At 35.3% G+C, this 14585-nt stretch overlaps 1 protein-coding gene across 2 annotated transcripts in view; it reads right to left on the minus strand.

Annotated features, from left to right (window-relative positions):
• Nucleotides 1–14585, minus strand: part of SEMA3A (semaphorin 3A) — a 202666-nt gene that overhangs the window by 131036 nt on the left and 57045 nt on the right. For both annotated transcript variants that reach the window (XM_080664128.1, XM_080664129.1), the window contains exons 2-3: nucleotides 13081–13238; nucleotides 10388–10450 (exon numbers count right to left, since the gene is read on the minus strand). In XM_080664128.1, the coding sequence (XP_080520254.1) occupies nucleotides 10388–10450; nucleotides 13081–13238 (221 nt within the window). The remainder of the gene's footprint in view (nucleotides 1–10387; nucleotides 10451–13080; nucleotides 13239–14585) is intronic.

Below are 14585 nucleotides of genomic sequence, written 5' to 3' on the forward strand. Positions count from 1 at the left end.
CTCCTCTTTCCCCAAGAGAATAGGGCATGCATGTTTGGGCAGTGGAACAAGGTTGTGGAGAGGCAAACAGCTGATAAATTCATTTACACATGAAGCAGTCATGAGTCTTACCCAAAGGATTTATCTGTATTTTAAAGAAAATTCAGTCATTTGCGAAGAACTCATTTTCAGGAAAATACTTTATTGTATCCCTTTCTTGGAAACATGTATGTGGCCACACACTCACATAAAGATAGCCATCCCTGATTGTTGCTCAATATTCAAGATTATATATAACCACCTCCATCACCATATGTTGAAACCAAAAAATTGGCTGTGTGTATATTGGTAAAAAAAATGAATATTCTAATAAATAATAGTGGTAGTTCCAGATGGATGTCTTGTTCATTTTAGAAAAGAACAGAATTTCAGTTTCTCTGCCATGTCTTTAAAGATTCTCATGCAATTTTGAATACAAAACCTAATTCTCTAATCCAATTAGTAGTACCTAAGTGCATCCTGGAAATAAGAGAATAGACAATTCTGCATAATAAAAAACAAAAGGGAGGAAATACTGTCCAAGCACAGATATTTATGAACACAAATGGCCCACGTCACCTCTGAAACCATTATGAATTCTAAAATCATAGAATTCGTTAGTTCTTATCTCTTATAGATTGTGTAACTGATTGGCAAAAAGTAACCATTGAAGAACTCTCAGGGTTCTTGAAAAAGATGGAATAGAGCTACACTGAACATAATAATTTTAATTTGTTCTCTATTAACTGTCAAAGAAGAACTTCTATAATGTCAACTGTTACTCTACTGAGCAGCTAAAGAAAAAAAAAAAAATCAATGACATAACCAGGGCTGTGAAATCTGGCAAATGTTTCACACCATTCTCACCATGGAGTACGCTGATAACGGAGTCTATCTGTGCTACAAAGCAACCAGACCCGCCCTATTGGCCTTAGGCCTGGAAGGATCCTTTCATTTCCCCACTGAACTCTCCCAGTTGGCAGCCGGTTGTATTGTTGCCATGCCCAGGGGCTAGTTCAATATTATTTTGAAGTGAAGGTTGAGGCAAATAAAACAGAGAGAAAGAAATTTCCTGGGTTTATAGTGTGCTAAGACTGAACTGAAACAAAGAAAATGAATTAAATACTTTCAAAATTGGCTAAAAATAGCTTCAAGAAAACTCATCAACAATAATGGAGTGGAATCAATGAATTAAAATAACTGGACAGGAAAAAACACACACCCAAAACTTGACAGAAACATGGTTGGTAAGGATTTGTTCTTTAAACAGAAAACCTACATAAAAGAGTATCAATCCTGTCATTCATTTGCCTTCTTTTCTCTAGCTTATGGCTGCCAAGGTTTTCCAGTGTTCCAAAACAGGATATTCACTTTATTTGGAAGCAGCCTGGACATTCCATTATAAAGAAGGAAGCGTGGCAGAAAAAGGAAACACACTTCACACATTTCTGCTCTAGGGAGACAGAAGAAGAGTGTTTCTGACCTTTTCTTGAACCATGACGATTCTTAAAACTCAGAATGTAATGTACTTTTTGGCATTAGACTACTGCACTGCTTTGCTCAGCACTGGCAGATTTACAATGTAATAAAGGGAATGTAATCAGTTGAAAATGAATTCATTTTCAAACCTTGCTCCTTTTTGGAATTTAAGTTGATATACCCAGACAAGTTTAGCAACAACTTGGCTTTTTGAGAGTCAGGCAACCATACTGACCTCTTATTTTACTGAAATGTACTCCAGACCCACAGCATTATAAATTGTTAACTTAGCCTAGAAGTAAAAGTAAAGATAGTCATAAACCAGTAAACCCCAGGGCCACACCTGAAGAGCAATGATTCATCATCCTCAGTGACAAACCATTTGCACTTATTTTTTTTTTTTTTTTTTAGGATTTCCAGTCCTTTCGGATCAAATGTGTAATTTCAGAGGAATTACACATAGAGAGATATTAGCCTGGAAAAATAAATTAGAAAGAAAATGTCTACTCCCAGAAAATGATATAGGAGCCAAATGCACAGTGATTCAAAAACAAACATTACAAATATGTAGCACTGATTAGACTCTGTTACACAGTCTTTCCTGCACGGTTACAAAAATAAAGTCCATCCATCTGTCAAAACAACTGCTCCATGCATGAAAATTAGAGAATTGAGGTGTTTTTAACTAACTTCCGATAATTATACTTTTCACAAAAGAATATAATTTACCTCCAATTCCAATTACCTCCTTGCATGTTCTTAAATTATGGATGGAACAGTGAAATTTTGCTATAAATAAGAGAAAGAAGAGAAGACTGTGAAGATGAACAATCTCTATTCAAATATATTCAGTTCATGATTAAAACTAACAACTTGTTCTGGTACAAATATAAATTAGTCCAAAATGAAGGGGTATAGTACAGCATTGCCTCAGGTCAATGAACAGTCATTTAAAAAGAAAAAAAAAGTCTATATCCCATCTGCAGTTTATGTAGAAACATTTTAACTCATAATCTTGCAGCTGGGAAAGCCTTTCCCTATCATGATGGGTGGATTCATTTCTGCATGAAAATCCATTAATAAGCTTAATTCCTGAAGTTAATCTGTTGACTTTCTTTTTCTTTGGTCCATTTATTTAGCAAGCTAGCTGAATACTAGAATCCTCATACCAAAGTAGTAATCCGTGAGATTGTTCCTGCCACTCACTTAATCCCTCTATCTATTTAGGCTGTCCCATAATTATCTAACAATAAGGTTTCATATCTTTTTCTTTTAACACTGTGTTGACATCAGACCATCCATAATCATGCCTTCCTAATATCTTGACATTCACTGAAGGATGTTAGAAATCTCTTCTTTAAAGGGACATATCTATTAAAACTAAGATTTAACTATCTTCTAATTACAATATTAGCCATCTAATGTTGAATTTGTAACTTGAGTTTTAAACAACTGTCTTATGAAATGGTGTATAGGCTGTTTTGTCTTTCTAGGGAGATATTTTTACCTTCATTATTAAGAAGGATAGCATAATAAAATCAACTGACCTTTCCACTTTAAGGTTTTGTTTTAATGTGAGAGAATTTTTTTCTTTAATTCTGACTTAACTAGGACAACAAAATTGGCATTATTTCATGGCTAGTCATTTAAATATATGTCTATTCATGTTACTGAACCATATAATCTTTAAACTTATATTAATTGAAAAATAAATTTAAAGTGGTTTGAATGATGTGATAAACTAAGTCAAGACTCCTGCACTAAGCTACCAAATGATTTTACTGAAATGCTCATTTCAGTCTAGTGTCCCATTTGACTGGTTTTATACCTGCAGATTGACTGTTTGTTTTGAAGTTTTAGAAATTCTGCTTAAGATTTTATAAATATTTTCTTTTCAAATTACTTGAAACTTTCAAACTTGATCAAAATGATTATATACATAGCCACCATAGACCATGATATTAACAAAAGTTGCCCAAAGTATTTCTCTTCTGTTTAATAATTTTGAATAATTTCACTTTGAAATTCCATATGAACCAGAGAAGTTGATAATTTCTCCTCTTTGGCTTATATTTTCTTTCATATTGTGCTATAAATATAATTATCACATTTGTACCATTCACTGGCTTTGATTGTGGGTGGTCCCTAATATGCCCCTCCATAATCTTTCTTCATATCATGTTTCCAATGTTCACATTAAATCTATGATATGATGGTTAGTGTATCCCCAGAAACAAGTAAAATTTCATTCAGGAAGATTGTCAAGTGAATAGAGAAGCAAAATACCAATGACAACTATTAGAAACTACTCCTTCAGCAACTGGGAACAACCCGCTACCTATGTAGTGAGAAGACATTTGCCAAAACCCTGTTCCCAGAGCAATTGTTCAAATCATCCTAATGAAACTTACAGAGTATAAAATTCTTACTGTACTCTACAAATAAGTATGTAAACTGATGTGTGGGTGTCCACTTAAATCTAAATATTCATTTGTCAATGATAAACATTTGAATTTCATTTCAGCCATTTAAGGATATAATGGAAATTTCTAATAAAGAGGAACACAATTCAAAAATCTCCAAGCCGCCGAAACCGATTTGGCTCAGTGGATAGAGCGTCGGCCTGCGGACTGAAGGGTCCCGGGTTCGATTCCGGTCAAGGGCATGTACCTTGGTTGCGGGCACATCCCCAGTGGGGGGTGTGCAGGAGGCAGCTGATCGATGTTTCTCTCTCATCGATGTTTCTAGCTCTCTATCCCTCTCCCTTCCTCTCTGTAAAATACCAATAAAATATATTTAAAAAAAAAAAATCTCCAAGCCCTCTGGAAGTTTTTATATAATGCTTCTATTACAAGTGCTAGACTTACTTTGCCAATATATACTTAAAATGCATTTAAATTTTAATCCTGAGTCTAAAAGAGTTCCAAAAATATGTGTGTGACAATTCAGTCACAATGATTACATCATATTTTGTTTTATTAGCAAAACATATGAATTAAAAATAAGAATAAGACCTAGTTCCTAAGATAATTTTAATGGTAAAGCTTCATTTCCCATATATATATCTTACCTAAGACACAAAACTAGTTCGTCCAATTGCTTTGAAATATGTCTTTCATATCCAAATATGGGTTACATACATAAGCTAATAAAAGCAATTCATTAATAACAACACCAAGTATATATAGCAAGCTTTCAATAAGTGTTAGCTATTATTACTACTACCACTTTTGAATGTCAAATTAAAACTATAATCCTATTTAATTTACCTGAAATTTACCCCCAAGCAGCAATACACTCACATCCTGGTGCACATAAAAATCTGTGCTTATTTCTCTGATATTTAATAAATAAGGTATTCACTGGCCTTCATAAAAAATAAGTTATCTCCACCTGAAGTGTCATCAAATTTCATCATGGGAATCATTCATGTTTAAAAATGAATAAAGTGACTATCGTCTTTCATTTGTGAGATCATCTTGATTGTCCCCCAAAAAAATACAACAAAACTGTTGTAATCCATACTGTCAAGAACTGTGAAGAGTCTGTGATTTTTGTCTTACTTGTAAAAGAAGTTACCCTGGCACAGTGTCATGGATGCTGGCAGAAGATATATGTCTCCTGGGTCAGAGATAAAAGACTTCATTGCAGAAATGGCAGTACTCAGAGTATCAGCATTTCTTATGCCAGTTCCTCAAGCTCCAATTCCCTCTGGGCAGTGAGAAAAGAGCCAGGTGACACTGGCAAATGCATTTAGTTGTATTACTGGAGAAAAACCCTGGGTGGAGGGAACCTGAATATTTCATAATAGTCAAAGCATACTGGAACTTGAGGGAGGCATTATGTTCATTTTACCGGACAGGAAGCAAACCTGTCCTTTGTGCCAATGGAGACACTCTCTCTACTTCTCAAGGCTGTTTTCAAACCAGCCTTTTGCTTCACAGAGAGACAGTGCCTTCCAAGTCTCTTCACTGTACAAATACCCCTAAATATAGTCTGCAAAATAGGCAGTTAGTACTTTTTTCTCATCAGGTGTACAGAAGTGTGAGAGACCCATTAAAAATTTTCTCCCAATAATTATACATAGGATTTAGAGATGTAATGAATCTGATGATTGACTTTTTGTAGAATGAGGAGGTTATTCTAACTATCCATTTAATAAATTTCTATAATTCCTTGAAGTCTCTAAAATAAAATAAAAATATTAAACGCGTAGTCAATTTTGACCTTTGAAAAAGTAAATGAAATTCAAGGACTAACATGCATTTGGGGCTGCACTGCAACTTAAGATGCTTGGGTAGTATCAACATCTCAAATGCATTCATATGGCAAAAATTAGTGTTGCTAAGGTCCTGCAATTTGAGCCAGAATAATTTGACAAAACGTTATCATCTATGATAGCATCAAAAATGAGTAATAACAACTAAGGACAAAATTTAAAAAAAAATCCCGCAAGAATTTCAAAAATGTCCCAAAATTCAGGTGCATGAAATATTACACTTTGAAATTGATCCAACAATAGGAATGTTATGAGAATCTGATTTTTTTGTTCATCTCAGATGGTTGAGATTTTGATTTCCAATGATATTCAAAATATTTCTAACAATCATACGGTTGCCATTTGGTTTTATGGCAACAGTGCAAAGAGGGATGATTTAATAGGATAAACAAAGAAGAGTCAGAGAGCGAGTGATTCGAAACAGATTCTTTTACCAGTTTAGCATGTATTCAGTTTTCACTTGCAAAACAGGGTCAAGGAAGTTAATCCCCCAATAGGAATGAATGTTATTGTGAATAACAAAGTGGATTTTAAGCATCAGGCTATATAAAAAATGAAAGTAAAGTGGATAATAGCAGTCAGAATGGACATATGTGGATTGCATTTATTTCCTTATTCAGGGTCTCTGTTCAATAATATAATATATTATATAATTTTTTTTTCAAATTACAACTCTCAAGTAACAACAATGGAAAAGTTCATGAGTAGTTCAGTCCCGTAATATAGAAAAACCACAACAAAGGTTTAGAACCTACAACACCAAGAAAAGAAGGCACATTGGTATATATCCTGTATATCCACTTCTACAAGAGGAAAAAATAAATTTAGATTAATGTTGTTGTCAGAAATGTCATCAGCAGCCTCAGACACATGCATGCGTGCTCTCGAGAGAGACGCAGAGCAGGAATATAAGGGATTGTGTCTTAGGCTGCAGATTCCCTCTTTACCACAAAGTCCATCTTTGTGGAATAGCTGCTCGAATTCCAGTTGCTGACTTAACATATGTGTTTGATGCAAAACTGAGCCATGAGAAATGATGGTTTGTATCTTCCCAGATGCCTGGGAGAATGGAGAAAGGGTTCAATTTTCTGTATGATGTTACACTCAGTGACACATTCTTCGCCCACTCTCAAGGTACATAAAGTTAGCCAGTGTCTTTGCCCCGCTTTTCTTATTGTATTTTCCTATTGAATCCTTGCATCTGAATCTAATACTGAGAGGAGAACACTTCCCCCAGGACTGTTTGTTTAAAGGAGCCTTATTTCCGGAGGGCTTTCTGAGAGAACACTGAAGCCCAAAGAGAAAGGGTAAACTCAGGTTCCAGAAACCAAAGAGAGCACTCAAGGAGGTCATTAGTTTACTTTTCTATAAATGCTCAGGTCAGTTCCTATTTTGGTTACAATTCTATCTTGGAGTCCCGATGGCTGCAAAAACCACTCAAGCCTCATTCTTGTGGTTTTCAGCATCACAAGAGCTCTTTGAAAGGAATCACTGTCCATAAGTCACAGCTGACTATTATTTCCTCAAGAGTGCAGAATTTCCATCAAACTGTCCATGTATCACTTCAAAAATCAGGTGTTGAATGAAAATTATAAAAAAAAAAACTCTTTACCTTTCATCTTTCTTCCCAAGTGATTATTTCAGAAATTATTGGTAAAAATAAGTATGCTATTTATTTAAAAATGTTTATCAAGGAAGAAATGTTACAAATCCCAGGGAGTCAACTAATTGCTATTCTAAAATTACATTAGAAAGAAATGAAAAAAAAATTGGTCTATATCTGAATAATCCAAAAATATTCAATCAATGCCATATATCTGACTTAAATGAAATAGATATGTAAATTGAAGTACATAAATGAGGTTATTTAAAAAATAAAATAAACTTGAATAAAATAAATTATAAATGCATAAAATATATTTTGAATAATAGGTCAGTAAAAAGTAATATTAAAGAAATGGGTTACTAGAAAAATAGTATAAAATACATTTTACTATGTAAATATATTTTTGTGTTTGGTGTTTAGAACAAGAGGAAAAATGCATTTTTTTTCTTAAACTAAAATATCTAAAATCTATTAGGTTTGAACTTTTAAAAATTTACATCTCTCAAAGGATATTATATCTCTCAAAGATATTATTACCTATCTTTACCATAACATATAAAACATGATTTATAAGTTTTCAGAATCTTTATTACAAGGTACTATAAAATGATGTCTTAGTTCCTTTTAATTTAGTTTTATAAAACCCATAAGCATTTTCAGTAAGCCAGGAAAATATAATAAACTTACCCTTCTCAGAGAGGAAACCTCTGAGGTCATGATCAGGGCTAACCATACAGTACTTTGAGGATCATGACTATATTGCAGCTGCTGAATTAACTGCATCTGGGCTCACACTAGAATCTCTCATTATACAGTATTGATAGCAGAGTTGTGGGGTGGGGGCAGGACCAAACTAATTTCACTTAGAAACTGTCTAAGCAACATATACAAATAATAACAACAATAATAGTTAATATTTGTATTGTGCATTATAGTCCATGTCATAATTTTACTTGTGATTGTTTGAGTTCTAAAGGAATTCTGTGGCCAAAACCGGTTTGGCTCAGTGGATAGAGCGTCGGCCTGCGGATTGAAGGGTCCCGGGTTCGATTCCGGTCAAGGGCATGTGCCTTGGTTGCGGGCACATCCCCAGTGGGAGGTGTGCAGGAGGCAGCTGATCGATGTTTCTCTCTCATCGATGTTTCTAGCTCTCTATCCCTCTCCCTTCCTCTCTGTGAAATATCAATAAAATATATTTAAAAAAATAAATAAATAAAGGAATTCTGTGAGCTAGATATTATGATAACACCAGAGTAGATAAGGTATTTTTTTTTTTCAAATCTCTATTGTTTATTGTCTGTGTGTTAATAGGCAAGTTAAAATACATATATGCCACAGGACTCCAAAAACTTTATCAGAGGCACAGAAATTTTGATCTTTACTTCAAGGATAATATTCAAAATGCTCCAAAACATTTCAATAAAAAAAATAAATAAATAAATAAGGTATGTGCTCAAATACAATGAATAATTGGAAATATCAACATCCTAATAAAAGAGAGAGATGCAAATTAACCATCACTCCCCTACACCCACCATCCATACCCACCAGCCACGCCCACCAGCCAATTAGGAGCAAGTATGCAAATTAACCCAACCAAGATGGCTGTGGCCAAGGAGAGAGCAGAAGGGAGGCTTGGGTTTCCCCGGCAATGGAGGAAGCCAAGCTTTCTGCACACCCTGGTCGGCCCACTCCAGGCTACAAAGTTTCAATTATAGAAGGTAAATAAATCCCAACAGAAATGGCTGCTGCCATGAAGTGAGCATAAGGCTTGGCTCTGCTCCAGGCTACAAAGTTTCAATTGTAGAAGATAAATAAATCCCAGATACCAGGGCCTCCACTTGGGTCGCCAGGGGGCGTGGCTGGCCTGCAAACCACCACAGGCCCCTCACCCAGGCCGCCTCATGCCCCAAGGGAACCCCCACCCTGATCCGGGACACCCTTCAGGACAAACTAGCTGGCCCCCACCCATGCACCAGGCCTCTATCCCATCTAATAAAAGAGTAATATGCAGATTGACCATCACTCCAATACACAAGATGGCTGCCCCCATGTGGTCAAAGATCCTGCCCCCATGTGGACACAAGATGGCCACCACAAGATGGCCAGCAGGGGAGGGCAGTTGGGGGTGATCAAGCCTGCAGGGGAGGGCAGTTAGGGGTGACCAGGCCTGCAGGGAAGGGCAGTTAGGAGAAAACAGGCTGGCAGGGGAGCAGTTAGGCATCAATCAGGCTGGCAGGGGAATGGTTAGGGGGTGATGAGGCTGGCAGGCAGAAGCGGTTAGGGACAATCAGGAAGGAAGGCAGGCCAGCAGGTGGGAGCCAGCAGTCCTGGATTGTGAGAGGGATGTCCGATCGGGCCTAAACGGGCAGTCGGACATCCCTCGAGGGGTCCCAGATTGGAGAGGGTGCAGGCTGGGCTGAGGGACACCCTCCCCACCACCCCCCCCATGCACTAATTTCATGCACCGGGCCTCTAGTATAAGGAATAAAAGGAAGCAAGGAAGGAAGGAAGGAAGATTTGAAGGAAGGAAGAAAAAGAAGGGAGGAAATGGGGAAAGTTAAAAAGGAAAAAAGAAGGAATGGAAAAAGAAAGGAATAAAAAGAAGACAAGAGGAGTAGTTTAATTATGATGACTCAGAGGCAAAAATATTTCATATAATTCAAAAGGAATTCATGAAAAATTAACATATTAAAGCCAATCTGTACAAAGAATTGTCTTAAATATATGTGCTACAAAACTGTATTTTGTTATCTTTTGTATATATATAAGTAATCAAAGGGAACATAGTTTTGCTTTATTTCGCCTTGTTGGTATTTTACTTTATATAAAACTCAATACTTTACATAATAATAAAAATATACAAAATTAACTATTATTTTGTTTCTAAAGAGTATTTAAATCCATAAGTAAAGAATGGTGTTAAGATAACACAGCAACGATGATTATAGAGTAATAAATTACTATATGCAATTACTAAAATTATTTAATAGATTGATACTCACCAGAATATCTTTTCCAGCCCACTTGCATTCATCTCTTCTGGTGTAAGATACTGGCCACACAATCTAAGGGCAGAGAAGAAACATTGTTTTATGCCAATTAAGTTCTATTAGTACTAGATCCAACATTATAGTCTGTCAGACCAAGTTGGGGCAAATGAGCTAAAGAGAGTTCCATAAAGCATTATGTGGCAGGAACCTTTCAGTTTAGACTATGCAGTGGCTTCAGTTACCTGGTATTAGCTTAAATCTCTCACTATTTATGTACTCAGGTGGCTTTGCTCTATATGAGAGTTGAGCAACACAGACATTCAGGTAGTCAATACAGGCATGCCTTGCTTTCTTGTGCTTTGCTTTATTACACTTCACATATGTTGTGATTTTTACAAAATAAAGACAAGACCCTCCACCATCAAAAGGATTTTGGCCCATTTTATTGGGACACCTGTTTTATTACAGAGACCTAGAACCAAATCTGCCATATCTCCGAGGTATGCCTGTAGAATTAATCAATGTGTAGTGGAAAGAACTCTGAAGAAGGCTGGGGAGAGAGAGGTCACCTTGAGAGGAGATGAGAATCTAGTGAAGAGATTGATTGCTCTGGATCCATTTCCCTAATCCAAATCTCAGCATGACATGCTAGAACAAATAGCTGATAAGATCAGAAAAACCCATCTTAGAAAGATTCTTTTTTTAATAGGTAAGAGTAGCTTTATTTTACTTTCAGGAGATAAAGGGAGAAATGAAGCTAGATAGATAGCTCTAAAAATAGTCACTCTTTTTACTGTAAGCAAAACAGACTAATTAAGAAATAATTGTGTTTTCATCCCTAATATTTGGTCTTCATCCTTTCCAAAGTTCCTATATTTCGTGAATACTGTGACAGTGGTAGATAACCAAGGTGTTCCTGGTGGCTTAGAGGACTGTGGATACCTTTCCCCTCAATCATATTAAAGCATATACCCTCATCTAAATTCTAATATGTTTATAGTTTCCCTTAGCAAATCCAATGACACCTATCTGTTTTGTGGCACAAATTAATTGTTGATATTTTTATAATAGGAGATTATTTCAGTTCAAATATTGGGTGTTTATAATGTTTTATCATATTATAAAATTCACTTATAAATATGTGAGTGAATATATCTATCTATAGACAATATGAGTACATATCACTTCAGAATATATATTTAATGTATTTAATTTTTTTTCTGAGTAGTATTAACTTGGTTTATATATTCAGTTAGTTTTAAAATTGAAAAGAACTGAATTATCTTATAAGATAGCCTATTATTTTATAGATGAGAAAAATCGTAGAGCCATATGCCCAGGATATATCTCAGTGTCTCTTTTAACAATGAGACTTGTAATAAATAGGGGTGGGCAAAGGTAGGTTTACAGTTGGGGTTACACTAAACACAGTTTATTTTTGTATTATTATTTCTTAATTATTGTATTATTTTCCATATGAACAACTGTAAAATTATAGTTGCCGACCCCTGCTATACTGAAATAATAAATTGAAGGTAGGTGACTTGCACAGTGTCATAATGTTATAGCTCCTGTTCTTGAGTTTAAAATAATTATTCTAGTAATAGAAGACATAATTACAATTTTGAAACATCCCACTTCAAACATATTACTTAATTTTAATTATATCACACTGCCTATAAAAGTAAATACAATTTACTTAAGGATTTAAGATCTGTTTGAATATATTTGTCTATTAAGCTCTTTCGACCCTATTTTTAATGTTCTTCAACAACTTATTTCCTAAGCATCTACTATTGTCATAAACTCTGTTGGGAATAACATAGTGTCATAATTCTTGAGGAAATTATAAGATGATGTTGGAGATAAGATGTATGAACATAAAGGTCAAAGAATTAAGACCAGAAATATTGACTGAGGGAAGATGTTTGACATAGAGTATAGCATTTAGGCACAGTAGCACAATTTCCACAAAATTTTCAGTCAATGTTTATTTTCAAAACTGTATAACTTATTAACTAAATAAGCTGGAAACACTATCAAGGATAAAACTGATAAATAGTTAGTGTCTAAGTGACCCCATATTCAAAAGCCTGACACCGAAAATTGATCTTCCAGATCAGGATTTGGCAAACATTTTATTTAAAAGGCCAGATAATAAATATTTTAGGCTTTGTGAACCACATGATCTCTATCACAATTACTCCAGTCTGCCACTGTAGAATAAAAGCAGACATAGACAATATGTAAATGAATGAGTATCTGTTTTCAATAAATTTTATTTACAAGCACAGTTGACACACGAGATTAAGCATGTGTACAGTGATTGATGAACTATGTATTTTCTGGCAATATAGAAATGTATACATTTATATTTATACACACATATAGCATATACTTAGATACATATATACATGAATTAAATTATAACATATTTCTATAATGGTCCAGGTATTCATTTTATGCAGGAAAATGATATAACTATATAATTTAAAAGACAACAACTATAGTTTCTTTCTTGAAGATTTTTATGGTTTACTGCAGCAATTGATTTGTGATGGTCAAATCGATGTATAATTTTTGTTTGATTCTGAAAAGATAAAGTATTAATTCAAATAAATTTTCAGTTGTCACACTGTTATATAGCTAGAGAATTCTTGAGATGTTTTAAAAGTATCACAGTGCATATATTAGAATAAAGATACCTTTTGAAAATCCTTGATATTAACCAGGTTGAATGAAAATATGTGATCCTTTGCTCCAACATACAGCCTGCTCCGTTCCTCATCCAAAAGAAAGGTATGGTAATTGGAGCTGTTGGCCAAGCCATTGAAAGTGATCACATTGTTGGATTCCAGCATTTCTGAAAGGTAACAAAACAAGACATTGGGTGTTAATCTGAGGTCCTACAATGAGCATAGACTTAATACATGGTGATCTGGCTACTGCCTGCTATAGTTAATCAATGATTTATCTTTATTGAACTATATAGAAGCCATTTTTCTTTAAGAAATAAGAAATATACGGAAACCTTTTTTTAAAAAATTTCATTGAGATGGGAATTATACTCATTAGTTTGCTGAAGGAAGTGAGAGATACAGCTGTGCACACAGTGGTTTGAAGGAATTTCTTTGCACTTAGCAATGGATTAGAATGGTTGGTATTCTATATAAAACATCTTTAATTTTATAAAGATTGTTGTAAGTGGCTTCATTTCCAACCAAATCATTATCCAGAAGAATAAGCATTAGGGCCATCAAAGCAAAGGTAGTCTGGGGATACACTATTTAACCTCCTAGGTTGTTTGAGGCCTCATTTTATTGCAGAATTTGAAACTTTTTGCCTTGGACAGACTCCCTGATCAGGGTACAAGGTGCCCACAATTTAGCTTGGGACAAGTAAAGATCAATTCCAAGCTAAGACTACCTCCCATGTTGCTATATCCCACATAATACACAAGTGCCCTGGCCCAAATTGTGAGGAAGGGGCAATACATTTTCCCTTAAATATGCATGTAAAACCTCAAGAGTAGGCACATCTGTGATATTAACTTTTTATCCACTTTGTATAATATGAAAACTATGTGTTCACAATCTAATCTGATGAATCAGATTTTTTTTAGTTATTTAGTGGAGTCATTCAACTACTAATTCAACAAATACATATTCAGTCCTTATTATATAAATGCATAGGCATTGGCTAAGTATGTGGAGTATAAAGATTATAGAACCTTTATGGAAAGTTACACAATGGCATCAGAGAAGCAAAAAATGAAAAGAACAACAATAAAGAGAATAATAAGAACTAAAGAAGATAATGGGGGAGGTGGGGAATTAATGTCACAAGAAGAAGTGAATAATCCTTGGAGAAAGGGTGTGACAATTAAACCGGGCCTTAAGTAATATACTAGAGGCCTGGTGCATGAATTTGTGCATGCATGGGTTCCCTTAGCCTGGCTGATGATTCGGGGGCCAATCGGGGCCAGCTGGCTGCAGGGAGGGACTGTGGGAAGTTGGCTGTGGAAGCGCACTGACCACCAAGGGGCAGCTCCTGCATTGAGCGTCTGCCTTCTGGTCATCAGTGCACGTCATAGTGACCAGTCGACCAGTCGTTCAGTCGACTGGTTATAACGGTTGCTTAGGCTTTTATATATATAGATGGGACTTTCAACAGCAGAAAGAGGTGTAGTAGGACATTCCATGCAGAGGAC

This window comes from Plecotus auritus, assembly GCF_963455305.1.
Source record: "Plecotus auritus genome assembly, chromosome: 4".
NCBI lineage: Eukaryota > Metazoa > Chordata > Mammalia > Chiroptera > Vespertilionidae > Plecotus > Plecotus auritus.